The 26,911-nt window shown below is 36.4% G+C and overlaps 1 protein-coding gene across 1 annotated transcript in view; it reads right to left on the bottom strand.

Moving 5' to 3' along the window:
* The window catches only part of PHTF2 (putative homeodomain transcription factor 2), a 102,616-nt gene extending 81,891 nt beyond the window's left edge, over window positions 1-20,725 (bottom strand). Inside the window, exons 1-2 of the mRNA XM_032402292.1 lie at window positions 19,191-20,725; window positions 5,908-5,987 (exon numbers count right to left, since the gene is read on the bottom strand). Coding sequence (XP_032258183.1) covers window positions 5,908-5,952 — 45 coding nt within the window. The 5' untranslated portion in view covers window positions 5,953-5,987; window positions 19,191-20,725. The remainder of the gene's footprint in view (window positions 1-5,907; window positions 5,988-19,190) is intronic.
* Window positions 20,726-26,911: the final 6,186 nt, after the last annotated feature.

The raw sequence follows: 26,911 nt of genomic DNA on the forward strand, positions 1-26,911 counted from the left end.
GGAACCATGACTATCTTCAGTTTACAAAAGAAGGAACTGAGGCTCAGGAGATTAAGTAACATGTTCAATATTACAAGCTGATAGATGTCACAACATCAAATACAAGTGTTCTTTCAACCATAACATACTATGAGTCACAGTAGTCTAAAATTACATTAAAGACTTAATAGTACATATGAGAACACGGTTCAAGAAAAAGAATTAGGGTGCCTGGGTGGCTCAGTCGTTAAGCGTCTGCCTTCGGCTCAGGTCATGATCCCAGGGTCCTAAGATCGAGCCCCGCATCGGGCTCCCTGCTCTGCGAGAAGCCTGCTTCTCCCTCTCCCACTCCCCCTGCTTGTGTTCCCTCTCTCACTGTGTCTCTCTCTGTCAAATAAATAAATAAAATCTTTAAAAAAAAAAGAAAAAATTAATAGAGAACATATAATAAACCCATTTATCTGAGGCTCAGTACTTCTATTTTGGTAAGCCTTAATTTGCTATCTACTACTATAACCATTCAGAGGCAAAAGAGGACTGCATGGGAATCAACATCCCATTAGAATGCATTTCTTGTATATAACTTAGAACACTTTCAGCTGCAAGGAAATAAAACTCCAGCTCAAGTGACTGAAAAAATAAGGTATTTCTTAACTCTCACAATAAGAAGTTCCTAAGTAGGACATTTCCCGAGTTAATTCTGTGGCTCAAAAATCCTGAAAACTCAGGTTCTTTCCATCTGTCACCTTTGCCATCCCCAGCCTGCTGACAAGCTCCCCTCATGGGAGCAGGTCACTGTGACAGCTTCAGGCAGCAGAGCCTCACCCACCAATGTCCAGAAACAGGCAACAGACCTTCTCTCTCTCTTTTTTTTTTTTAAGTAGGCTCCACACCCAACAGGGCTTGAACTCACAACCTTGAGATCAAGAGTCACATGCTCCACCAACTCAGCCAGCCAGGTAACCCCAGACCTTCTCTTTCATTTCATTTATTTACCTATGTTGAATTAGTTCATGAATGTAAAGCAATTAGAAAATGCCCTGGTACACAATAAATGTCATATAACTTTTGCTATTATTATTGTTGAGTCTCTTTTTAAGAGATGGCAGACTTGTCCCAGAAGCTTCACATCTCCTAAGCCAGAATTGGAATACATGACCCTTTCTTTCTTTTTTTAAAGATTTATTTATTTATTTTAGAGAGAGAAAGCACGCATGCAAGAAAGAGCATGAGAGGGGGTAGGGGCAGAGGGAGAGAGAGAATCCCAAGCGGACTCTGTGCCGAGTGTGAAGCCCGATGTGGGGCTCGATCCCACCACCCTGAGATCATGACCTGAGCCGAAATCAAAAGTCGGATCCTTAACCAGCTGAGCTACTCAGGCGTCCTAAAAGCTGAAATTTAATACTTCTTTAAGGTTTATTTATTTATTTTAGAGAGAACTCGCGAGAGAGCTTGCAAGCGAGGGGAGGGGCAGAGGGAGAGAATCTTTAAGTAGACTTCCTGCTAAGAGCAAAGGACTTGATCTCAGAACCCATGAGATTATGACCTAAGCCGAAACCAAGAGTCAGACACTCAACTGACAGCCACCCAGGCGCCCCAAGACATAACACTTAATCATCTGTGCAACTCTGAAACGCTCTATGTAGATACTTAGTACACACACACACAAAACTGAACTTTACTAAAAACGTAGAGAATTTCAAGTGTCAGTCAAGTTGATGTTACTCAGGCTAGTTTCTCATTTAAAACTAAACATTAAATGAATCCCACTGTTAGCTTATATTTAAAAGCCACTAGGCATATTCATTCAAACTTTCTTGCTGGATATTGACTCCATAAAGGTAAGGACCAAGATCTGTATCATACAGTTCTTTCTCATTTCTACAGATGAAGTTAGATTTGAGGGTTATTTCTGGGCCACCCTTCTCTTACGTATTCACCTTCTGAAAATAAAACCTCATTCTCTCATAATTTGACCTGTGTATTTACAACGAAATCCTATGGGTCAACATCGTAGTGTGTCAATATCTTTGAAACCACATAACTCCAGGCCCCTATTTAGAATGACTTCCAAAAGACAAATAATCCCCTCTCCTTAGGAACAAGAAACTAGAAATATGAAAGCACAGTATTATGTTATAAAAAACATTTAACAGCCCTATATTAACAAACTATTCTGGTTTCTCCTAATTCCATTCTTGAAGCATTAATTGTTCCTCCGAATTAATGACTGAAAATTATTTTGTTTCAACAGGAACTTTCAAATTATTCATGACTCTGGATGGCTCTAATAGTACAAAATGAAGTTTAAAATCAGATGTTAAAGAACTTTTAAAAATCTCAAAATAAATAATGCACAGAATAATTTGTTAAAAGGTATCTGATATCTAATTAGATCTTCTACACACATTTTAATACTTTAAAAATTTTTGTTTTTATTTTCTCTTGGAAATTTCACATCTGATATTAGAGTTCATGGTCACAACAGTCTACAAATCAAGTCATGGTCTTTCAGGTTAGCTAGTGCTCAGTACTAAAAAAATATAAATATGTCACCATTTTCTAGTGGGAAAGGTGACACTAAAGTGAATTACAACTAAACATATATACATATATATGTTTTTTTTTTTCAAGAAAATTCAAGGTGAACATTGCTTGGTTTTTATTTATAGTGATACTAAGCTGAATACTATCAAATGGTAGTCACAAAATCAAAGAATGTTCAAATACTAATGTTTCAAAAATTATTTAATCTAAGACTTATGAGGTTCAAATCAGATGTGAAATTTTGTTGTGTTTATATATTATATACACTTTTCTGGAAATAAGATCCTGAGAACTTGGAAATTTCATCACAATTTCAAAGGGATGCATGACTGAAAAGAGGCTGAGAACTTTATCAAGTTAATGTAGAGAGTGGTAAGTGAACCTCAAAGAAATGAAATGATTTGCCCATGGTCAAATAATCAGCAAGTATCAGCATCAGTACCCAAGCGTTCTTTGCACTGAAACATAACCCCTTCTAAAAGACTTTTTAAATAAACATACATTTAAGAAAAAAACAAGTCTGTATGACCTAAGAGCAGTGAAAGGAGCTCTCAGGCTGATGATAAAAGGGAGTAATACCAAGATGGCAGATGAGAGGTGTAACATGCTAACAACCCCCCCAGCATGGAGCATGGGGCAGAGTTCTAGGAGGCCATTCCCAAGGCGGGGGGGGGGAGGAACTACTGGAGTTAACTACGGGAGTACTTGAATGTGAGAGACTACAACAAAAGGAGTTTTATAGTTCTATCAGAGACTTTGGAGAATTAGAAAAATCAAGCCAAAGGGGAAAAAAGTTGCAGACAGAAAATATCATAGTATATTACATGACACAGTTCTAAACAACGAAGGCTGCATACTGATTTCACCAAAATTTGTAGTCATTTGGGAGGATTGGGGGAAGGAAGACTGGGGCTAAATCTTTATCATACAGTCAGAAGTCAACAAGTAACATCTATAATGAAATAATCAAGAAAAAGCAAGGTTTAAAAACATAAAGCAAATACCATTTAAAAAAAAAACAATCAATATAATTTAACAGGGCACTACTGCATTTTGAGCAGGGCAATTCTCTGTTGTGTGGGGCTATGTTAGAGCACAGATAAGCAAGCTAAGACCTGTGGGCCAAATCTAGCCCACTGCCTGTTTTTGTAAATTATTTAAATAGAACACAGTCGTCCCCATTCATTTCATTTACTTACATACTATCTATGGCTGCTTTTGTACTATAAACCAGCAGAATTGAGTAATTGTCACAGAAACCCTATGGCCCTCAAAGCCTAAAGTATTTACTATATGGCCCTTTATGGAAGAAATTCGCCAACCCTAGTTTAGAGTATTGTATTACATTTAGTATCTTTTTTTTTTTAAGATTTTATCCATTTATTTGACAGAGAGAGACACAGCGAGAGAGGGAACAGAAGCAGGGGGAGTGGGAGAGGGAGAAGCAGGCTTCCCACTGAGCAGGGAGCCCGATGTGGGGCTCGATCTTAGGACCCTGGGATCATGACCTGAGCCGAAGGCAGACGCTAACGCCTGAGCCACCCAGGCGCCCCGACATTTAGTATCTTTGATTTCCAACCCACAAATGTCAGCATTCCCCCAAAAGTAATTATGAAAACCAAAACTTCACACCCCATATTTGCAACCCATCCTTCCTAATTCCCTACCAGGGATGAGGAGTAGAACTTTGGTTTAAGCTATAGAGAATTTAAAATAATTGCCTCTGGGGAGCAAAACTCCAGAGGTTGGGTAAGGATAGAGAAAGGCAGTATTAGTAGCTGCTATTTTTTTTTAATAGGCCTTAAAACAGTAATATTTCAAAGTATTCACATGTATTTCTTCAAGAAAATTAAACTTAAAAGCACAATTAAAAAACAATAAAAATCTGGTTAATAGTTCTGGTGGCTCACTAACATAAAACGTGTGATCACATTTGCTAGATACAATCTGTGACATCTGTAATGGTTGCTCTGGAGAATTTTTTGGTTGCACATATCCAAAGCTGCTAGGTAAATGACCCTCAGATAAGAAGGGTATTAGTGTACTCACTGAATGCAAGTATAATATTTCAAACCCTCTGTTACCAAGAAAGGTCAACCAAGGATGTTCTACAAATGATCTTCAGTGAAGTTCAAAATGTTTAACATAAAAAGCCAAATAGATTAGATATTCAATAAGCATTACTAACTCTCATAAGTAGACAATAAGAGAAACGCTTTCAAAAATCTATGTAGGAAATACAAAATAATTTTTAGTTTTATTTAATTCACTTTTAAGCTGACTGGAGTTTAAAGGCAAAGATGACACTAACATAGAGCTACAAAAGACTAAATTAATAGTATGATCAACGTCAGTACTTCTGAATCAGTACTGTGTATGAAACGTGATAGTGTGTATCTGTGGTATGTTCTACACAGAAAAGAAATAACACATCTAAAGATGGACTGTATTCTTAGGTTTGTTTAATCTTTAAAGCACTCTAATTACCACTTCCAATTCAACTAAATTTACAAATTGTTTGATTTTACCCCCCATGGGAAAAGCTTTCAATATATAAATAATTATATTTTGTGAATAGGGACCTGAAGAATAAGGCACCAAAAATGTTTTAAAGTATGAAAAGAAACATAATTCACTACATACACTAAAAATTGAAAATACCACATATAACAACATACATTTTAAAGAGTGTAAACAACACTCCTCAGGAGTAAACTCTCCTACACAAGTACAGTAAATACTGTATTTTCAAAAAAGTAATTTATTCTCTTTCACTTCATAAAAAATTACTTTGCAAAACTTATTTTGAAACGTATAGGATGACACAGCTAGTTAAGTAGTTATGACAACTAATCCTAAAACATCAAAATAAACATTTTAATATTTTGGTTTGAAAAATACAGTCCTCAAAGGTTTATTTTACTGAAAAGATTCAGCTGTTGAATTGTAACTTACAAGAAACAGATTAAGACTATAGTTTCTCGATATAAAACAGTTATAAAATTATAACAGCTCTGCTAATGTAGCTATAAAAGAAATTAATGCAAGAAAAAAGTAATGCTTTTATAAAATGCTAACTATATTCAAAATCCTGGAAATTTGGCTTATATTATAGCTGAAAATAATTAATCTAGCTACTTTAATAATGTGGAATAAAAAGTGGAGGAAAAAATAGTGTTAAGCATCATCTTTCTAACTTCTTTAGAAGTAAAATTAGCACAAGGGAAACCAAAATGCTCCCCCTTCCACTTGAAAGATCCTGAAATCTATTTGTCATTATTTCAGGTAATATTTGACATAATTCCATGGCACCAAAAGAAAAAGTACACATTTTCAGAATAAGAATATTTAGAAGGTTGAAAACTTTGACTATGAACTTACCTTCTTTTGATACCAGACTATAGCATCTGTGACTTTGGACGCCATTTATTCCACTGAAATCACACATTCGTCATTTTAGGCTGTGCAAGAGAGAAAAACACACAGACGACTTTACTTCCACCTTCCAAAAGGAGACTGAACAACATGCGTATATAGCACTCTGGTTACTTACAAAGCAAAGGGTGTATGACTATACTTATATTACACCCTTCCTCATTACTAGTTTAGCAACAGGTTCTTCTTAAGCAAACAAAAATCAGTTGCCATAATAAAAGGATCTTGCTATGTGAATTAAACACCCGAATTTTCTAACATGATGGATTTTTTAAAAATAAGCCTTTTAAATAAATTTCAGAATCTCCCAGGTTATACTGCAAATTCTTCATTTATAAATTCATATATAATAGAAATCAATTCACTCACTCTGTAACAGATCGGTTTTGCTATAGTTCCCATCTGGGAACTAACGCCAATTACCGTTGCTAAAGGATGGCTTGATAAAGATGCCAAAATTTATAATCATATTTAATGTTCCCTGGCACTCAGTAAACACCAATTTGAAGTAAAATCAAATAACTGGAAAAACTTAATTTATGTTAAATACTAAACCAATATTAGAGTTAATTACACAGAAATAATTAATATTAAAGACTTCCCAGATATCACAGTTTGCTAATATTTAGAAATTTACCACAGACCATTTCATAGGCATCTTGTTTCTGTTTGCCTAAAACAGTTTTGCATACTAAACCTAACGGTTCCTTAGGCCTGGAAAGAATTAATTCCAGGCTGATTCCAGTTAACTCTGGAATACTTCTCTGGTCATAAGACCCGGCTGGCATGGAGGGCGTCTCTGGTACGGTGTTAGGGATGAGCCTAAACAGGTTCAGACGCAGACACTTGCCCCAGAACTCATTACAAACCAGGATCATCCAAGGCCACAGAGGATTTTGGAAAAGTCCAGGGAGTAACGCACCGTAGTGAGCTGATCCTAGCACGCACGGCCCTGTGACTGTACAGATAGACGCTACAGCTCCAGAGTTTGCCCAGAGTCCACAGAATACCAGAGGTTTATAGATCATTCTTGGAAGCATATTAGGATTCAAATTTAAAGAAAATTACTATCAGGAAGGTCAAATGTTCAGATGATCAACCTCTAAATAAAATTTAAGTCAGCATTTATTTGATGCCTGTATTTTTGACAGTGTTGTAAACCAGATTGTTTTATTACCTTTCCTAAGATAACAATTCTGTCTTTAACTGACAAAATTCAAGCAAACTAGGTTTTGAAATTCCCGACAAATGCCCTGGCATTTGTCACAGAAGGAGCATAGAGTCAAAAGACTTGGATTCAAATACTATCTAGTATATAATATTGAAGAAGTAATTTAGTCTCTCTAACCTCAGTTTCTTTCACTTGTACAATAGGAATAACTACCTATTCATCCCCTGGAGGGTTTCTGTAACTGATGAGATCTGATACATAAAATGCCTACCACAGTCCAGGATATACAGCAGCTGTTCAATTATAATTATTTTTATTATTAATTTTTATATTAAAAATTCTGCAAGCCAGGAACTGGGAAATATTTGTATTTCCTTTTTAAAACATTGCAAACGTTTTAGAAAAGGAATGCATGCAATCAGTTTTTGTTGACATTTAAAATAAAAATAGCCACCAGACTATCATAAAATCACAATGTCAATTCCCAACTATATGTACCTGGAGTATTTAGAGATTTCAAAGTTCACCTCCACTGAAGTTTCTCAGTCAGGTGTAGCTACTTTCATTTCTCCCACCAGTTGGGGAAGCTTTCCCTTACTGACTTGAAATCCCCCATTTTGGGTTTTCTGTCCTGGAGACCTCTGGGGGTAATTCATCAGCTTTAACACATTTCATCCCACAAGTTTTTTCCACTGATCTGCTACAGGACTGTTCATGACAACATTACACCTTCATTATATTTGTTGAGACACATGCTTGTCAAGACACATGTTTTCCAAACTGGTTAGAACTCTCCTTCTCCCCTCTCCTGCCACCCCCCTTGCCAAATGCAAACTACAAAAAAATGGTACAAAAACTATGAGAATATTGACTTTTCACTTTACCCTCCTTCCACTTCACCCAATCTTTACTGACAAAAATTCCAGATTATCTACCAAGATAAAGATCCTCTCTCCTAATCCCCCAAGAGTGTAAATAATATGCATTTCATATACAAAATGTAAAAGGATTTTTTATTCACTCCATGTATTAATTGTATGAGATATTTAACATATTTGGGGACTATTTAAGTGGGTACATATAAGTACTAATAATTTTTTAAAAAAGCTTCAATGGAAGTGAGGAAAACATTGCCTCCTTCAAATAAAATGATCTTTTATTATCTTTTAAGGTAATTTTTAATACACTTTGGTTTATACCAAGCTACACTTAGAAATAAATTTTGAAAATCAACTATAATAGGACACAAGGTATATGGAATGTTATAAATATTTTATTTATATTTATTTGGATCTACAGAAGTAAAAATTCTATTTAAAAGAAACAACACAAGCCTTTCTTCAGTAATGGCAAGGTTTGCTCTGCAAACTCATTTAATAGTTTTTCCATTGTGTCAACCACCTTTCAGTGACACAAGTGGCTCATACCTATTTTTAAAACAGGCTTTACAGCATGCTGAGATAGTGTTCTGAATCAGACATCTGACAAAGCACATCCAGAGCCACCCAAATTTTACATGAATATAAATAACAAGCATAAGTCAACAAATGATTCCATGAATAATTAAGATTATTTCCAAAGCCTTTCCAACTTCTTTGATTCTGACAGTCCAGGAACACAGGTTTACAGTCTATTCTCATGACAGTTTGGACCAACTGTTTTAATGCTAAATTATGAAATTAAAATTAATTCACAGGAAAAAAAAAAGAGCATAGAAAACTTACTGGGTACCTTGAATTGTGAATCTTAATCTTTTTTGATCAACTGATCTGATAGAAGGATGGGTATTAAGATATAGAAATAATCCAATTATAAAACCACAGAGCTAACTGTAGGCATAATATTTAAATCTTGGTATAGACAGTTACTCTGAGCTAATTCTCTCCTTGACACTGCTTTAATCATTACTCCTTGTCAAAACATCTGAAATTATTCTTTACCATGTCAAGGACCAGACAAAATGCACTGATGATGTCAAAGCCCGGGAGGAGGAAAAGGAGGACTACAAGGAGATCGTATGTTAAGTCTGCCTTTATAAAATCTCACTATCAAACAGAGTAATACCCAGGGGTACTCTTTGTAGCCAAAGAAATGGTCACGTTTTTAACCACTCCCTATGTTAGAAAAAAAGGCAGTCTATCAAATACTACATGTTACAATGCACTTCTCTCATTATTCTGAAACAAATTTCTCCGTTCTAGTAACGACTCTCACTGTGCTCAGAAACAACTTATGTCTGTCCCTGACACTTGGCTTTTGCTGTTATTCTCATTCCTTTTCTCCACTCATCCATCCTCTTAAGTCAGTTCAAATCCTACTTACTCTAAGATGAAGCTTCCTACAAGTGTTCACTTGGGAAAGAAGTGTTGAAGCCTGATGGCTCTTCTAGCACTGATCTGTACTGATAAATCTGGTATTTAAATAAAAACGAGGGGTGCCTGGGTGGCTCAGGTCATGATCCCAGGATACTCTGCTCAGCGGGGAGTCTACTTCTCCCTCTCCCTGCTGCTCCCCCTGCTCGTGCTCTCTGTCTCTGTCAAGTAAATAAATAAAATCCTAAATAAATAAATAAATAAATAAATAAATAAATAAATAAGAAAAGCAGTATACCTACACGTCATTTGATTATATATAAACACCCTAGAGGGAAAAAAAGAGGCATCTTTCCTCCTTCATGATTCTAATCCTCCAGTACATTATAATATGCAGGAGAGGAAGTAGAGCAGAGAAAAGCTATGACTAAGTGTCAGGAGAATGGGTTCTAGATCCAAGTTCTGACATTAAATGCTATGTGCTTTTGAATAAGTTTCTGAGTTCTCTGGGCCTTAGTTTCTCACCTAAGAGAATGTTTGCCATCTAGTCAAACATTCCACAAATCAATAAAGGCTAACAATACCAATAACATACAGGAGTCTCTCTGAATTCCTTTACTAACTCACCCAAAAACACTACTATTAGTTAAATCAATGTTACATATACAGAACTTAATACAGCAGAAACTTTTAGAAAAAATGGAACACAGGTTATTTTTTTTTTTAATTTTATTTTTTATTTATCAAAGAGAGAGAGCACAAGCAGGGGGGAGCGGCAGGCAGAGGGAGAAGCAGGCTCCCCGCTGAGCAAGGAGCCCGATGTGGGACTCGATCAAGCCACCCAGGCATCCCGAACACAGGTTATTTTTAAAAGGTAGTTTATGTAAATCTCCTTAGGCCCTGATCTCGGTATTATTCTTTTCAACAACCTTAGATCACTCCCTACTGCCTTTAGAAAACTATTTAGACTCACTACCCTTTAGAATTATATTCAGACCTTCTAAAATCTCACCCTAACCTACTTACCAATATTACTGCTACCATCCATCTTCTTATACATCCTGTTTCAACCACACTACATTTCCCCCTTTTTTTTTTTTAAGATTTTATTTATTTATTTGACAGAGACACAGCGAGAGAGGGAACACAAGCAGGGGAAGTGGGAGAGGGAGAAGCAGGCTTCCCGCGGAGCAGGGAGCCCGATGTGGGGCTCCATCCCAGGACCCTGGGATCATGACCTGAGCCGAAGGCAGACGCTTAACGACTGAGCCACCCAGGCGCCCCCACACTACATCTCCTACACTTTCTACCTCTGTGCCCAAATTAACACGTCTTTCCAAAACACGAGGCATTTCCAGAAGGCCTCCTACATTCCACTTTCTCTACGAGTTTCTCCCAAATTCCTCCACTAAAGATTGCTTATCCTGTTCTATGTTCCCATTATACTTAATATATTGTTTTGTTTTTTATGTACTTGTTGATATGTGCCCCCATCCCATCCATAAATTTGAGAGCAGTCTAATGTCTTCGTTATCTCTGAATTCTTCTGTAGCTTTTTTGTATATATTAAACACAATGTTTACAAACCAAATTTAAAAATTGCTAGCCAAAATACCCTCACAGATGAACCAATTTAAGGACCAGAACTGAAAATTCTACCTGTTCCAACTCCTGTACTACCGCAACATGTGCATAAACACAAAAACACACTCTTTCCTAACACTAAGAGGTATAAAAATATTGTGGGGATGCCTGGGTGGCTCAGTCGTTAAGCATCTGCCTTCGGCTCAGGTCATGATCTCAGCGTCCTGGGATCGAGCCCCACATCGGGCTCCCTGCTCAGCGGGAAGCCTGCTTCTCCCTCGCCCACTCCCCCTCCTTGTGTTCCCTCTCTCGCTGTGTCTCTCTCTGTCAAATAAAGAAAGAAAACTTTAAAAAAATATATTGTGAAGTATAATAAATACGGCGGGTTTTTACTGACATGTCAATCAACCAATATATAACTATCTATCTGTAGATTTAAAAAGTACAATGAAAAGGAGTTAAAGTCAAACCTGCCACATTGAGTCTAACTTCATTTCTAAATGCTAAAATTAAATATAACTCAGTTGCTTCCTCCACAGCTAAAATAACCAGTTTCTTTACTTCAGAAACTAGGAACAAAGCGGTCCTGTCCTTAAAAAGATAAGAAATGCTAAGGTTCAAATCAAAATTTTTATGCTGATACTGAAAACAGTGAAACTGTGGTAGAGGGAACATGGTATGGGCAAAAGGAAATCTACTAGTTTCAAGGCTGCTATTTTCTAATCATGTGACCTATAAATTGTTACAATTTCTTAGAAAGTTTTTAAGCTGGAATGAGGATATGATTTCATGGAAATGTTGTGAGGAATAAATACCACATACTACATGTTTAAAGTTGTTTTCAATCTTAGGATAGAAAAATGAAAAGCAAAATGAGGTCTAATAAAGAGCTATCTATTTCCTCTTACACCAACCAGTTCATAAAAAGAATATTTATAATTTTTATTTTCCTGCATGGCACCAATGTCTGTGTATTTTAGGCTAGAGGATAAAAGCTAATTGGAAAATTATAGGCAAGTAACTTCTCTCTAAAGCTGTATGTACAAAAACATTTTGGGCTATTGTGAAATCTAAGAGAATCTCTAGAGTTCTCATCTTCATACTACCCACAAAGACCTCTGTGAACTTCCTGATGGGTACAACCAACCCACCCTGTATGTCCTTTAATGCAACTTTGTAAATTTCAGGGTATCTTAACCTTAGCATATACCCACAACATCTCTACTATTTTTGAAGAATTCTTTTGTGCTTTTTTAAAAAAAAAAAACTTAATACTTTTATTTAACTGTTGTGCCACTTGGAAAAATCAAATAGTTACAATCCATTTAAATGGTTTAAATTCCTCATTTACTCCCAAGAAATTTTTGCCATCAACCAACCAGGCTCCATTCAAATATGGATATGTTATTATTGGCCTCTAGTAGAAACATTAACTAAGTAAGTGGTCCAGGTACTCTTTATCAAAATAATAATGCACTAAATAATATTCAAATGGCTTAAAAATTTAATAGATCTTAAAAATGATTTTACTTAGAGATTAAAAAATGTTAACTATACCTCATCAAAAATGCTATGAATAAAATTTGAAAATCATTACTTCAGAGATATTTAATCCAGTGTCTGATCATCTAATAAAAATACTTATTTACCAACATTACAAATACTGCACTATTCTAGGCATTGAGGATACAGTGAACAAGAAACAAGGTCCCTGCCATGATGAAACTTAACACTTCAAAGAGAAAAGATAGAAAATGAACAACAAACAAGATAATTTTGTGCTGAAGAAGTGCCAGGAAGGACATAGGGAGAGATGACTGGGATGCGGTGGGAAGTTTTGAAAACAGTGGTCAAAGAAGTCCCCGTGAGATGACATGGGAATTGAGATCTGAAGGATGAGAAGAGCCAACTACACAAAGAATTGAGAAAGGGCATCCTGAGCAGAGGGAGGAGCAAACACAAGACCTTGAGGTGGGAATGAGCTTGGTATTTTTAAGGAACAGAAAGGAAGCCAATGTGACACAAGTATAATGGACATAAGTGACAGTGGTTCAAGATGAAGTATGAAAGGGGGATGGGGGCATGGGATCACAGGTAGCTGGTCTTTGGAGTTCCTTTCTATTTGCTAGATGGGACGCCACCCAATTCAAGAATCACTGAACAAAGCCAACTGAATCTTTAAAATCACTCAGTTGAATTTTGTTTTTTAACAAAACTAACAACAGTTGCACTTTTACTTCTGTTAGTCCTAACAGAGGAAGTAAAGGGAAGACACCCAGTTTCACTTCTTATAAATTCAAGATACTAAACAGAAAATACAGGACCATAAATTAAGCACTTCTGTGAACCTGTTACAAATACCTCCAAGAAAAAAAAAAAATGCATTTTCCCTCCTCAAATCAACTCCTTTTTTACTATCTACCCAATCTGCTCTTCAAGCACAGAACCCTAGAATCCTTCTTGTCTTTCCCTTTCCTACCACCACCCGTTCGGTATCTGGCACATAGGAACCATTTAGTAAATATGAAGGAATAAATTAATATAGTCTATTTGTCATACTGCCAAAAACACCTCTCATATAACCCCTCCCTGACCCACTAGCAGACCTGGTGCAAGTCCACATCTATTACCAGGACTATTCTAACAGCCTCTTAATACTTCTTCACTTTCTAAACTCCCGACCTCATCATGTCTATCTCCTCCTTAAAATTATCTAATGATTTCTCATTGCCGAAGAAAATAGTTTAATCAGTACAGTAGACAAAAGACCCTTTTTTTTAACAACCCAATCACAGATTTATCACCTTTACAATCAGTAGCATCCATCAGCTTTATCTTCTCCCATGCACAACCTCTCACCTACCCTCTCCAATCTGCCATCCATATACATATCCTACAATCTAGCCATGTGGGCTTCTGAATGGACCATACATTTTCATGCTTGCCTTCCAGTCCTTGCCATATTTTCTCTGTCTAAAATAACTTTCTCTCTGTTCTGACCTACTTGACAAGTCATATCAGATTCTTCTATGCCACAATCATCAGGAAATTAAATTATAAGAACATATCAGCAGTGGTGTTCAAATGACTTAATTACTTAAAGAGTAATTTTAGATTTAAGTATTTCAAACTAGCAGGGAAAAAAAGGCAGACTAAACACAGGCATCTAACTTTACTCCTTTACAATATATAACTGAAACTACAGCAAAGGCATACACATATAAGCACAGGGAGAATAGAAAGAAAACAAAAGATGGGTTAGCCTGGTGATGGGTATTAAAGAGGGCACGTACTGAATGGAGCACTGGGTGTTTTATGCAAACAATGAATCATGGAACACTACATCAAAAACTAATGATGTAATGTATGGTGATTAACATAACATAATAAAATAAAAAAATAAAATAAAAATTAAAATGAAGCTTGAAATAAGATATACGACTAGTAAGTGACCTAGAAGATCTGAGACAGCAGAAAACAACAGTAGACCAAAGAGAGTATCAACCCAATTTACACCATAAAAACCAACAAATTTTCAAAGACTGTGGCACAGGTTCCACTGGAAGTGGGAATAAAGGTGGGACTGAAAGGAGGTCTAGTTGAAAGCTATTAAAACAGCAGATCCGCATTCTCACTGCATACCACTGTGTGACTATTTCTCCATGTTCCTGCAGATGACAAAGTCCTATGTGTATCTCTACAAAGACAGGTAAGTAAAATTTATCAACTAAAAAAGTTAAAAGTATTTGCCTCTGGAAAAGGGAAAATGTGGGTAAGGTGCTCTAGGGCTGTTATTTTTCCTAAACTTTGTATAACCATCTCTTTGTGGTATTTTGATTCATAGTAAGAAATGTAGTTGACCCTTGAACACAAGGGTTGGAGCACAGATCCCCCTGCAAAGTTGAAAATCCCCATGTAACTTCTGACCTCCCCAACACTTAACTACTAATAGCCTGCTGTTGACTGGAAGCCTTACTGATAACATAAACAGTGGATTAACACAAATCTTGTCTGTTATATGTATCATATACTGTATTCCTACAGTAAAGGACACTAGAAAAAAGAAAATCATAAGGAAGAAAAAATTACATTTGCAGTACCATATTTATGAAAAAAAATTTGCATATAAGTGTACTCACGGAATTCAAACCCCTGTTGCTGAAGGGTCAACTATATTTGGTCTTCGTTCCTATTACCAGCCCAGAGCTCTTAAAACCCTTTGAATTTCCTATGATGAGAGTGATAAAGGTGTGTTTTGTTGTAATAGGGTGACTTTTGGAAAGCACCTAAACAAGAGTACTGGCTGCCAGCGGAGTCAACCATGTGATTAAAGGGTTGGAACTTTCAGTCTTGTACTCCCTACCTTCCCCCAACCTCCTGCAAGCAGAGAGCGGCTGGAGATTGAGTTCAACTGCCAATGGTCAATGATTTAATCAATCATGCCTATATAATCAAGCTTCCATAAAAACCCCAAAGTACATGATTCAGAGAGCTTCCAGGTTGGTGAACATGTGGAGATTTGGGGAGAGTGGTGTGCTCAGACAGCATGGAAGCTCTGTGCCCTTTCCCCATATCATGTCCTACGTATCTCATACCTATCTGTTCCTAAGTTATATCTTTTTGTAAAAAACCAGTAATCTAGTAAATAAAATGTTTCTCTGAGTACGATCAGCTGCTCTAGCAAATTAACTGAACTCCAGGAGGGGTCATGGGAACCTCCAATCTACAGGTAAGTAAAAAGCACTGGTGACAAACTGGACTTGTGACTGCCATGGGGGGGGGCGGGTAGCAGTCTTGTGGGACCGAACCCTTAACTGGTAGGATGTGATGTTACCTCCAGGTGATAGTGTCAGAATTGAGTTGAATTATAGGACACCCAGCTGATGCTAGAGAATTGCTTGATGGTGTGGGAAAAACATACACACTGGAATTGGTACCAGAATTATACTCTTAAGATACATATCTGTACAACTTTGATAAAATTACAAGTTTTAGATTTCAATTTCCAAATAGTTACAGTTTCAGTAAACTGGAATCCTAATATTCATAAATATGATTTGGTTATATAAATATCTTCCAAAATATTCATTTAACATTTTGGACAACCACCTCTTACCTAATAGTCTTCATTATTCCCAGATTCTGCTATATGCAAATTTGCCTATCTAATTTTTAATTTGTAAGCTCAAAATCAATACTCATAGTACTTTCCTAATCATTTCCAGACATGTACAGAGTAGCAAAAAAATTGAGATGTCTGATGTGCAGGTTTCCAGCTGAGATCGAACAAGATGATGCTCTGTCTTCTTAAGACAGCTTTCATACTATAATTAAGTATCCTTTTTGTGGTCTGTTTTGTGACAATTTTTCAATTTTTGCTTTTTGTTGCTAATTTTTTTTGTTTAAAATGGCCCCCAAGGGTAGGGCTGAAGTGCTGTCTAGTGTTCCTAATGAAAGAAGGCTTTGAGAGAAAAACACAGGCAGTAACCTCTTTGACCTTGGCCGCAGCAACTTCTTGCTAGACACGTCTCCAAATGCAAGGGAAACAAAAGCAAAAAATGAACTATTGGGACTTCATCAGGATAAAATGCTTTTGCAGGGGCGCCTGGGTGGCTCAGTCATTGAGCGTCTGCCTTCGGCTCAGGTCATGATCCCGGGGTCCTGGGATCGAGCCCCGCATCGGGCTCCCTGCCTGCTTCTCCCTCTCCCACTCCCCCTGCTTGTGTTCCTCTCTCACTGTGTCTCTCTCTGTCAAATAAATAAATAAAATCTTTTAAAAAATAAATAAATAAAATGCTTTTGCACAGCAAAGGAAATAGTCGACAAAACTAAAAGGCAACCTACAGAATGGGAGAAGATATTTGCAAATGACTTAACAGATAAAAGGCTAGTAGCCAAAACCTATGAAGAACTTATCATATTCAACACCCAAAAAGCAAAAATTCCAATCAAGAAATGGGCAGAAGACATGAACAGTCATTTCTCCAAAGAAGGCATACAAATGGCCAGCAGGCACATAAAAAATGCTCAATATCACTTGGAATCAGGGAAATACAAATCAAACCACAATGAGATACCACCTCACACGGGTCAAAATGACTAAAATTAACAACTCAGGGAACAACAGATGTTGCCAAGAATATGGAGAAAGGGGAACCCTCTTACACTGTTGGTGGGGATGCAAACTGGTGCAGCCACTCTGGAAAATAGTATGGAGGTTCCTCAAAAAGCTAAAAATAGAACTACCCTACGACCCAGCAATTGCACTACTAGGTATTTATCCAAAGGATACAAACATAGTGATCTAAAGAGGCACATGCACCCCAAAGGTTTATAGCAGCAATGTCCACAATAGCCAAAATATGGAAAAAGCCCAGATGTCCATCAACAGATGAATGGATAAAGATGTGGTGTATATATATGTATATATGTGTGTGTGTGTGTACACACAATGGAGTATTACTCAAAAAGCCATCAAAAAGAATGAAATCTTGCCATTTGCAATGATATGGATGGAACTAGAGGGTGATGCTAAGTGAAATAAGTCAGTCAAAGACAAATACCATATGATTTCACTCAAATGTGAAACAAAACAGATGACCCTAATAGGGGAAGGGAAGGAAAAATAAAATAAGATGAAAACTGAGAGAGAGGCAAACCATAAGAGATGCTGAACTTTAGGAAACAAACTGAGGGTTGCTGGAGGAGAGGTGGGTAGGGGATATGAGGTAATTGGGTGATAGGCATTAAGGAGGGCACATGATGTAATGAACACTGGCTGTTATATGCAACTGATAAATCACTAAATTCTACCCCAGAAACTAATAATACAGTATACATTAACTAAATTGAATTTAAATAAAAAAATTTTTAAAAAGAAGGCTTTGCTATACCTTATGAAGAAAATGTGTGTTAGGTAAGTTTCATTTACATATGAGTTATAGTGCTGTTGACCATGAATTCAATGTTAATAAACCAACAATAAATAATAAATAAGATGTCTCTAAACAGTAACACATATGAAACAAGGTTATGTATTGATCAGTTGATGAAAATGTTGTGACCGGTGGCAATAGAAACTTAACCCTGTATTTCCCCTAGGAGCTATGCTTTAATGTTCACGAATTCAATGTTTGCTGCCACCTTATAGAAATAACAAGAATCAACTGTAATTGGACTTAGTGACTGGGCTTAGTTCTCAGAAAGTAGATGGAGAGTTAATGGTAAAGTAGAAATGAGAACTAAATTGTGTTCCCTGAGTTTTCTTATCCTATAGTTACAGTGGCCAATTTAAAACTAGGATTTATGGCTTTTATGTACCAGAATACTTCTTAGGGGACAAATTATCGTTGGAAACCAAGTCATTTTTAAAATGATGAACATGCTGCTGGTCAACAAATCTCACTATTTTATGTAACACCATTATTAATATGTCCACATCATCAAGTCAGGATTAATAAAAATGAAATTTGGGGGCTTTGTTCCATATTACTACTAACTACCAAGCCAACTGGCCTAAACTGCCTGGAAACTCAAGAATGTAACACAATTTAACAGACACTAAACTTACATTTTTTTTGGTAAGATTTTATTTACTTGAGACAGAGAAAGAACATGAGCCGGGGGACAGGGGCAAGGGAGAGGAAGAGTGAGAAGCAGACTCCCCACTGAGCAGGGAACCCGATGAGTATCATGACCTGAGACGAAGGCAGACACTTAACCAACTGAGCCACCCAGGCATCCCTAAACTGACAACATTCTTCTAATCTGAGGGAATTTTCTATACATCAAGAAACCAATAGTTCAATTTCCAGCCCATTCAAATCCATACCACAGAGAAAGGTACTTTATAAACATGCTACAACTACTACTTAAACCAGAATCATTAGCTCAACTACGTATAGTTTATTCTTTTCATTTTTGCCTTATCTTTTCAACAATAAAAGACCAGAGTAAGTGCTCAACAACTGCAACTATTTCATTTCTCTTCTCTCTGTCACAGCAAAGCTTTGCTATCTCTTCCAATTCCTCCACCCTCTCTCTTCAATCCAACCATGCCTTTACTCCCCACACCCTACTGAAAGCTCTCTTTAAGGATACCAATGACTTCTAGTTGCTAAATCCAATGGTCAGGTCTCAGTTGTTCATTGTACTCAACCTACCTGCAGTATATGATGTAGCCGATTATGTTCCCTCCTCTTGGAACACTTTATTTATGCCGCTTCTTATTTATGTAGCTTCTAGGAAACCTCTCTTGGGTTTGCTCCTAACTGTCTGACTACTACTCAGTTTCTTTGCTGGCTTTCTTCTTCTCCCTGAGCTCAGCACTTGGACATCTTCTCTGGCTTTATTTAGTCCCTTGATGATCACTTCAGGTACCTTGGTTTAAATACCAGGTATGTAGATTCCATCGGCAGCCTAACCTGTCCCCTAAATCTACTGGTTTAGAAAAACTCAGATAAAAGTTTCCTTACTTAAGGACGTCTCAGAGCCTTCTCCTGTGCATTATAAATATCCAAAAGAAGAGTATGTACACGTTATGTCTTACACTTATTTAGAACAGAATCTTTTCCTCATGATGCATCTTGTGAGACATACAATTAACTAAGCCACTAAATATAGCATACTAAGCTGTCTTTCAAGTAGTTCCAAATTCCCACAGCATGAATTAATTATATAAAAATGGGCAAACTTTCCCTCTGATTTTACAGAGGTAATAACTGAGTTTGAAGTTTTCAAGACAGCTCACTCCATTAAAAGAGTTTGCCTCAAAGTTTTCCTTATGCAGAGAGAAACTGTCTCTCTTAAGCTCCATTCACCTGTATTAGTTATACACTCTAAATGAGTACAAAATATATTTACCACATCTTCAGACTTCGAATAAAATAATGTAATAAATATATACTATTGTTAATCTTTCTTTTCCCAGACTAAATGTTGGTAGCTCCTTCAACTGTTCTTCATAAAACATGATTTCCATTCCCTTTACCATCCAAGTCATCTTCCTCACCAGGTAAGATATAAATAATTCCTGAAATCTCATTGGCCAACAAAATAATCTGTTTATCTGAAGAATACAAAACACAGTAGACTTATAACTTCTATTAATTGGGACAGGATCACTTGGTTATGCAGCTTAAGAATATATTCACTTTTTTATTCTTAGCAGCCATGACACTGCTTAACTCAATAATCCTTTCTGAAAATAAAGGTGTATTACACAGATCCACACACATACATACTCATATATACACATTTAGCTATGTCCACTAAGAGGGCCTAGAAGCAATGATTCCTTAGTAGCAATAAGCACATGTAGCAACCAGATCTCTAAATACCATTCTACAGTAAAAGAAACCAAGGCTCCTTAGAGAAATGTCTGATTCTAGTTGGCACAGAGACAGTACAAAATGATTCTGGAACATCTCATGGGGTCAGAAGTTAAGAAGGCTCAAAGAATGATAGGGACATTGTCAAAAGTTAAAGTAAGAATCAATGAGTCTATACTGATATGAATGAATGAATGAATGAATGAATGAGAGGGAAGCTTTTCGATATAGCAGCAAGCCAGCTAACACAGAAGAAATTATAGAATTAGAAAAAAAAAAAGTCACCATTTGGCAACAATCTTTTTTCCCAGTTTTACTGAGATATAATTGATACAGAACACTGCATAAGTTTAAGTTGTACAACATGATTTGATATATGTATATATTGTGAAATGATCACCACAATAAATTTGGTTAACATCTATTACCTTACCTCAATTACAATTTTTTTCCTTGTGACGAGAACTTTTTTTTGGGTAGGCTCTACACCCAACGTGGCACTTGGAACTCACAACCCCTAGATCAAGAGTTGCATGCTCTACTGACTGAGCCAGTCATGCACCTCTATGATAAGAACCTTTTTTTTTTTTAAGTAGGCTTCATGTCTAGCGTGGAGCCCAATGTGGGGCTTGAACTCATAACCCTGACACCAAGACTTGAGCTGAGATCAAGAGTCGGACACTTAGCCAACTGAACCAACCCAGGCACCCCTGTGATGAGAACTTTTAAGCAACCATCTTAATAACGGATTCATGCAAGAAACAGCAATAAATATTAAAGCTAACAGACAAGTTTGAAAGTAATAGGATATTTACATAATCAAAATATCTCCACAGATACTTATTAGCTACAAAGAGTGACTCTGGAGAAACCTGGCAGGTGTTACCTTAACTAAATGATCAAAGTTATCATCACCTGTAACATGAGAAATTGCAGCATTTGCTTCTTGATATAGTGTACTGTGAAAAACACAACATTATATCTGTGGTATCCCTGCCCAAAGTATATAACCTGAATCCAATCATGGGAGAAAAATCAACCAAACTAAAATGGAAGGACATTCAACAAAATAACATCTTAACACTTCAAAAAATGTCAGTATCATGAAATACAAACAAAGGCTTAAGAAATATTCCAGTTTAAAGGAAACTAAAGAGACCTGAAGACTACATACAGCATGTGATCCTGGATTTTCTTTTGCTATCTGGAGAGTATTGTGACAACTGGTGAAATGTGAATAAAATCAGCAGATTAAATAATAGTTATTGTACCCATGTTAATTTCCTGATTTTTGATCACTTGCACTTTGCTTATGTTGGTGAATCGTCTTGTTTTTAGGAAATAAAACTGAGGTATGTAGAAGTAAAGGAGTATCATGACTCAAATGAGTCAGAAAAAAAATAATATATATATACATATACATGTATGTGTGTGTGTACACATATGGATAAAAGTAAGGATAAAGCAAATGTAGGAAAATGTTAATATATAGTTAATCTTGGTTGAAGGGCACACAGAAATTCTTTATACTATTCTTTTTTAAAAGATTTTATTTATTTTAGAGAGAGAGAGAGACAAAGCATGAACAGGGGGAGGGACAGAAGGAGAGGCAGAGAGAGAATCCCAAGTAGACTCCCCACTGAGCGTGGAGCCTGATGCAGGGCTCAATCTCAGGACTCCAATATCATGACCTGAGCCTAAATCAAGAGTCGGATGCTCAACCAATGGAGTTACCCAGGCACCCCTATACTTTTCTTATATAACTTCCTTAAAGTTTGAAATTATGTCAAAATAAAAAAGAAATAGCTATAATAAGCTTTAATTCAGTTTTAAAATACCTCCTTTTTCATGTTAATTTTCTATACACAAACTATCAACTTAATATACATAAAGCCTTCCTCAAGCTTATTTTCTCATTTAGTATGGTTGCAGTGATGGAAAAGAATAGGATAAGCACAAGAGAACTATCCCTATGTTTTTTGTTTTGTTTTGTTTTGTTTTTTAAAGATTTTATTTATTTATTTGAGACAGAGAGAATGAGAGAGAGAGAGCACATGAGAGGGGAGAGGGTCAGAGGGAGAAGCAGGCTCCCCGCCGAGCAGGGAGCCCGATGCGGGACTCGATCCAGGGACTCCAGGATCATGACCTGAGCCGAAGGCAGTCGCTTAACCAACTGAGCCACCCAGGCGCCCTATCCCTATGTTTTGATTTTACAAATTTACAAATCCACCTCCATCAAAAGAAAAAGGTCATACTCAGTTGCCTATGATCAATGAGGAGACAGATTTTTAGATACACTCTTCTAATATCTTAAAGCCCATTTTCTCCACAGAGATTTTTAACAGTGTATTTAATACCTATTACTTCAAAGGTTAAGTTAAAATGATTGCTCAAAATATAAACTAAAACTCTGGATCATAGCAGCATTTTTAGTCATTGTTACAAATATTTTCCGATGATGATAAAAACTGAATAATTATACTCTTAGAGAAATAAACACTTCTCATTAATTTCCCCTAGTAATAATCTAGTCACGTTTTTCACACTCACACAATTTTTGTCATGAGAACTGGGTTTATAAAAGAAGAAAATGCAATTAGTTGCTCACCTTTTAACTCATCATACTTTCATATATCTGTTTTAAACGAAATAGAAATGGTGAGGGGGATGAACATAGGCACATTCATCCAGTCAAAACATATGGTATATTTTGGTTCTGGATATGCAAAGCTAATACATTCTCAAATCACGGGACTTAATTAAAACAATAAAAAATGGTACTTTATGTACTTTCTATTAAAATTATTACTTTAAAACTTAATATACAGGGACTTCCATTTCTAACCATGATGGAGTATCAGGGACCAGATTAATCTCTCCATCTTAAATACTAAAAACATGGACACAATAGTGAAAAGTTTTCAGACATTGGGCAACAGGCAGCACAATCTCTGAAAGAGGCAATAAAAGTAAGCCGTATGACTTCCCAAGGGTAGAGTTTCCGGGATACAATACTAAGATAGGAAAATCAGATCCAGACAGACTCCCCAAATTGAGAAGACAGATAAGGGGGTTCAGGGACACCACGGTAGCTACAGTTCCCAGGGCAAAGTACCAGGAAGGAGAAAAAAGCACAAAGAAAGCTCTGGAATTCTGTAGAACATTTCCCCTGAGTCTCCTGCTGAATACTGATCAGCACATGTATGCAAGGAAACTATCTGAAACCAGGGATAGAACCACCAGAAAGGAGCAAGGAGAACAATTAGCAAAGTTCACCTAGGAATGATAAGAGTTCACAGAGTGAAGAAATCCTGTAACAATGGGCAACAGCTAGAATATCCAGAAGGGCATTGTGCCTGTTTAGCCTTGTACTAAAGGATGCTCAGGTCTCACCTAACAAAACTTAAAAAACAAGCCTTAGAAAATTAAACTGTTTCTAAGTAATTTAACTGTATCTCAGAAGAAATCTCAAAATATTAAAAATAATACAAAGGAAAGGTAGCTCCAAACAACAAAATTCACAATGTCTGATATCCAAACAAAAATTAGCAAGCATGCAAAGAAATAGGAAAATACAATCCATCATAAGGAGAAAAATCAGTTCTAAAAACGGACCCAGGAATAACATAAGTGATAGGATAAGTAAGGAAGGACATTAAAACCAGTATCTTATACAAAACATTGCTGAAAAAAATTAAAGGAAGCAAAAGTAAGTGGAAAGTAACCTTATGTTCATGGATTGGAAGACTTAGTATTATTAAAGAAGTCCACACTATCCAAAGTGATCTACAGACTCAGTGCAATTTCTATCAAAATTCCACAGTATTTTTTTGCAAAAATAAAAAATCCATCCTGGGGCGCCTGGGTGGCTCAGTCGTTAAGTGTCTGCCTTCGGCTCGGGTCATGATCCCAGCGTCCTGGGATCGAGCCCCGCATCGGGCTCCCTGCTCCACGGGAAGCCTGCTTCTCCCTCTCCCACTCCCCCTGCTTGTGTTCCCTCTCTCGCTGTGTCTCTCTCTGTCAAATAAATAAAAAAAATCTTAAAAAAAAAAAAAAATCCATCCTGAAATTCAGATGGCATCTCAAGGACCCCAAATAGACAAAATAATTTTGAAAAAGAGGAAGAAAGTAGAAGGACTCACAATTTATTTCAAAACATATTACAAAGCTATACTAATCAAAACAGTGTACTACTGGCATAAAGGCAGACAAAAAGACCAATGGAATAGAACAGAGTCCAGAAATAAACCCTCACATATATGGTCAAATGATCTTTGACAAGAATGCAAAAACTACTCAGTGCAAAAGAATAGACTCTTCGACAACTGATGCTGGGAGAACTAGAGAGTCACGTGCAAAAGAATGCACGTGACTCTCTAGTTACAGAAATTAACAAAAAATGAATAAAGAGCTAAAACTATTAAACTCCTAGATTAACTAAGGGGCAAAACTCCAGAATTTTGGACTTGGCAATGATTTCTTGGATATGACACCAAAAGTACAGACAACAACAGCAAATATAAATAGGACTATATCGAACTTAAAACTTTTATGCATCAAAGGCTACAATCAATAGAGTGAAAAGCATATACAATGGAAGAAAATATTTGCAAATTATATAACTGATAAGGAGTTAATAACTAGAATATATAAAGAACTCCTTCTTAACAACAAAAAATCACTCAATTAAAACACAGGCAAAAGACCTGAATAGACATTTCTCCAAAGATGTGTACAAATGCCAACAAGCATATGAAAAGGTGCTCAACATCACTAATCATCAGGGAAATACAAATCAAAACCATGAGATATCATTTCACACCCATTAAGATAGCTACTATCAACAAAACTGAAAATAACAACTGTTGGCAATGATGTAGAAAAACTGGAACTCTTTTGTACTGTTAGTGGAATGGTAAAATAGTGCAACCACTATGGAAAACATTATAGAGGTTCCTCAAAAAATTAAAAACAGAATTACCCTATGACCCAGCAATCCCACTTCTGGATATATATCTAAAAGGAGTGAAGGCTTGGTCTTGAAAAGATATTTGCATACCCATGTTCAGAGCAGCACTATCCACAATAACCAAGAGGTAGAAGTAAGCCAAACATCTACCAATAGATCACTGGATACAGAAAATGATGTATATACGTACAATAAGATATTATTCAGCCTTAAAGGAAATCCTGTCATAAACTACAACATGGATGAATCTTGAGGACATTATGCTAAATGAAATAAATCAGTCACAAAAAGAAAAATACTGTATGATTCCATTTATATAAGGTACCTAGTATAGTCAAATTCATAGAGACAGAAAGTAGAAGAGTAGGTACCTGGATCTGGGGGGAGAAGAAAAGAGGAGATGTTTCAGATTTGTAAGATGAAAAAGTTCTGGGGTGCCTAGGTGGCTCAGTCAGTTAAGCATCTGCCTTCGGCTCAGGTTGTGGTTCCAGGGTCCTGGGATCAAGCTCTGCATCGGGCTCCCTGCTCAACAGGGAGCCTGCTTCTCCCTCTCCCTCTGCCTGCCACTTCCCCTGCTTGTGTGTGCTCTCTCTCTCTGTGTCAAATAAATAAATAAAATCTAAAAAAAAATTTTTTTAAAAAAGATGAAAAAGTTCCAGACAGTTGTTTCACAACAATGTGAATATACTTAAAACTCTCAAATTGGTTAAGTAAAAAGGGTGAAAATGGTTAAGATGGTAAATTTTATGTGACGTATTTTTAACCACGATTAAAAAAAAAAAAAACAACCTGTCTATTATAGACTCCATATATTTAAGAAAGTAAAAGAAGAAAACATGACCACTGTTAAGGAAAGACATGGAAGATATAAACAAGATTCAAATCAAACTTTTAGAGATGAAAAATACAATGTTTAATGAGAAAAATACAATGGATAAGATTAACAGCAGATTAGAAATCAGTAGAAGAAAATGTCAGTAATTTTGAAGACATAGCAATAGACATTATTCAAATTGAAACAAGGAGGGGGGAAAAAAAAAACAAAAAAACCCAGGATCAGTTAGGTGTGGAACAATATCAATTTGTCAATGTATGTGTAACTGGAGTACCAGAATGAAAGGAGAGAGTGAAGGAAGAGAGAAAAACTATTTGAAGAAATAATGGCCAAAATTTTTCTAAATTTGATGACAATGACAAATCCACACACCCAAGAAGCTCAACTAACCCTAAGCATAAGAAACATAAAACTACACCAAAGCACATCATAATAAAAGTGCTTTAAACCAGTGGTAAAGAGATCATTCTAAAAGTAGCCAGAGACCAAAAACACTTTCAGTATAAAGAAATAAAGATAACAGTAGATTTCATGTCAGAAAAATGCAAATGAGAAAATAGCAGAGCATCATTAAAGTCATATCATTAAAGTCCTGAAAGAAAAAAACTGTCCATCTACAATTCTATACCCAATAAAAATACATTTGAAAACTGAAGTACAAAAAAAAAGGGGGGGGGTTCAGACATATAAAAGCTGAAAAAATTCTCAGCAGTAGTTCAACTTACAATAAATGCTAAAGGTAATCATAGG

Source organism: Phoca vitulina, unplaced genomic scaffold, assembly GCF_004348235.1.
Source record: "Phoca vitulina isolate PV1807 unplaced genomic scaffold, GSC_HSeal_1.0 scaffold4, whole genome shotgun sequence".
Lineage (NCBI taxonomy): Eukaryota > Metazoa > Chordata > Mammalia > Carnivora > Phocidae > Phoca > Phoca vitulina.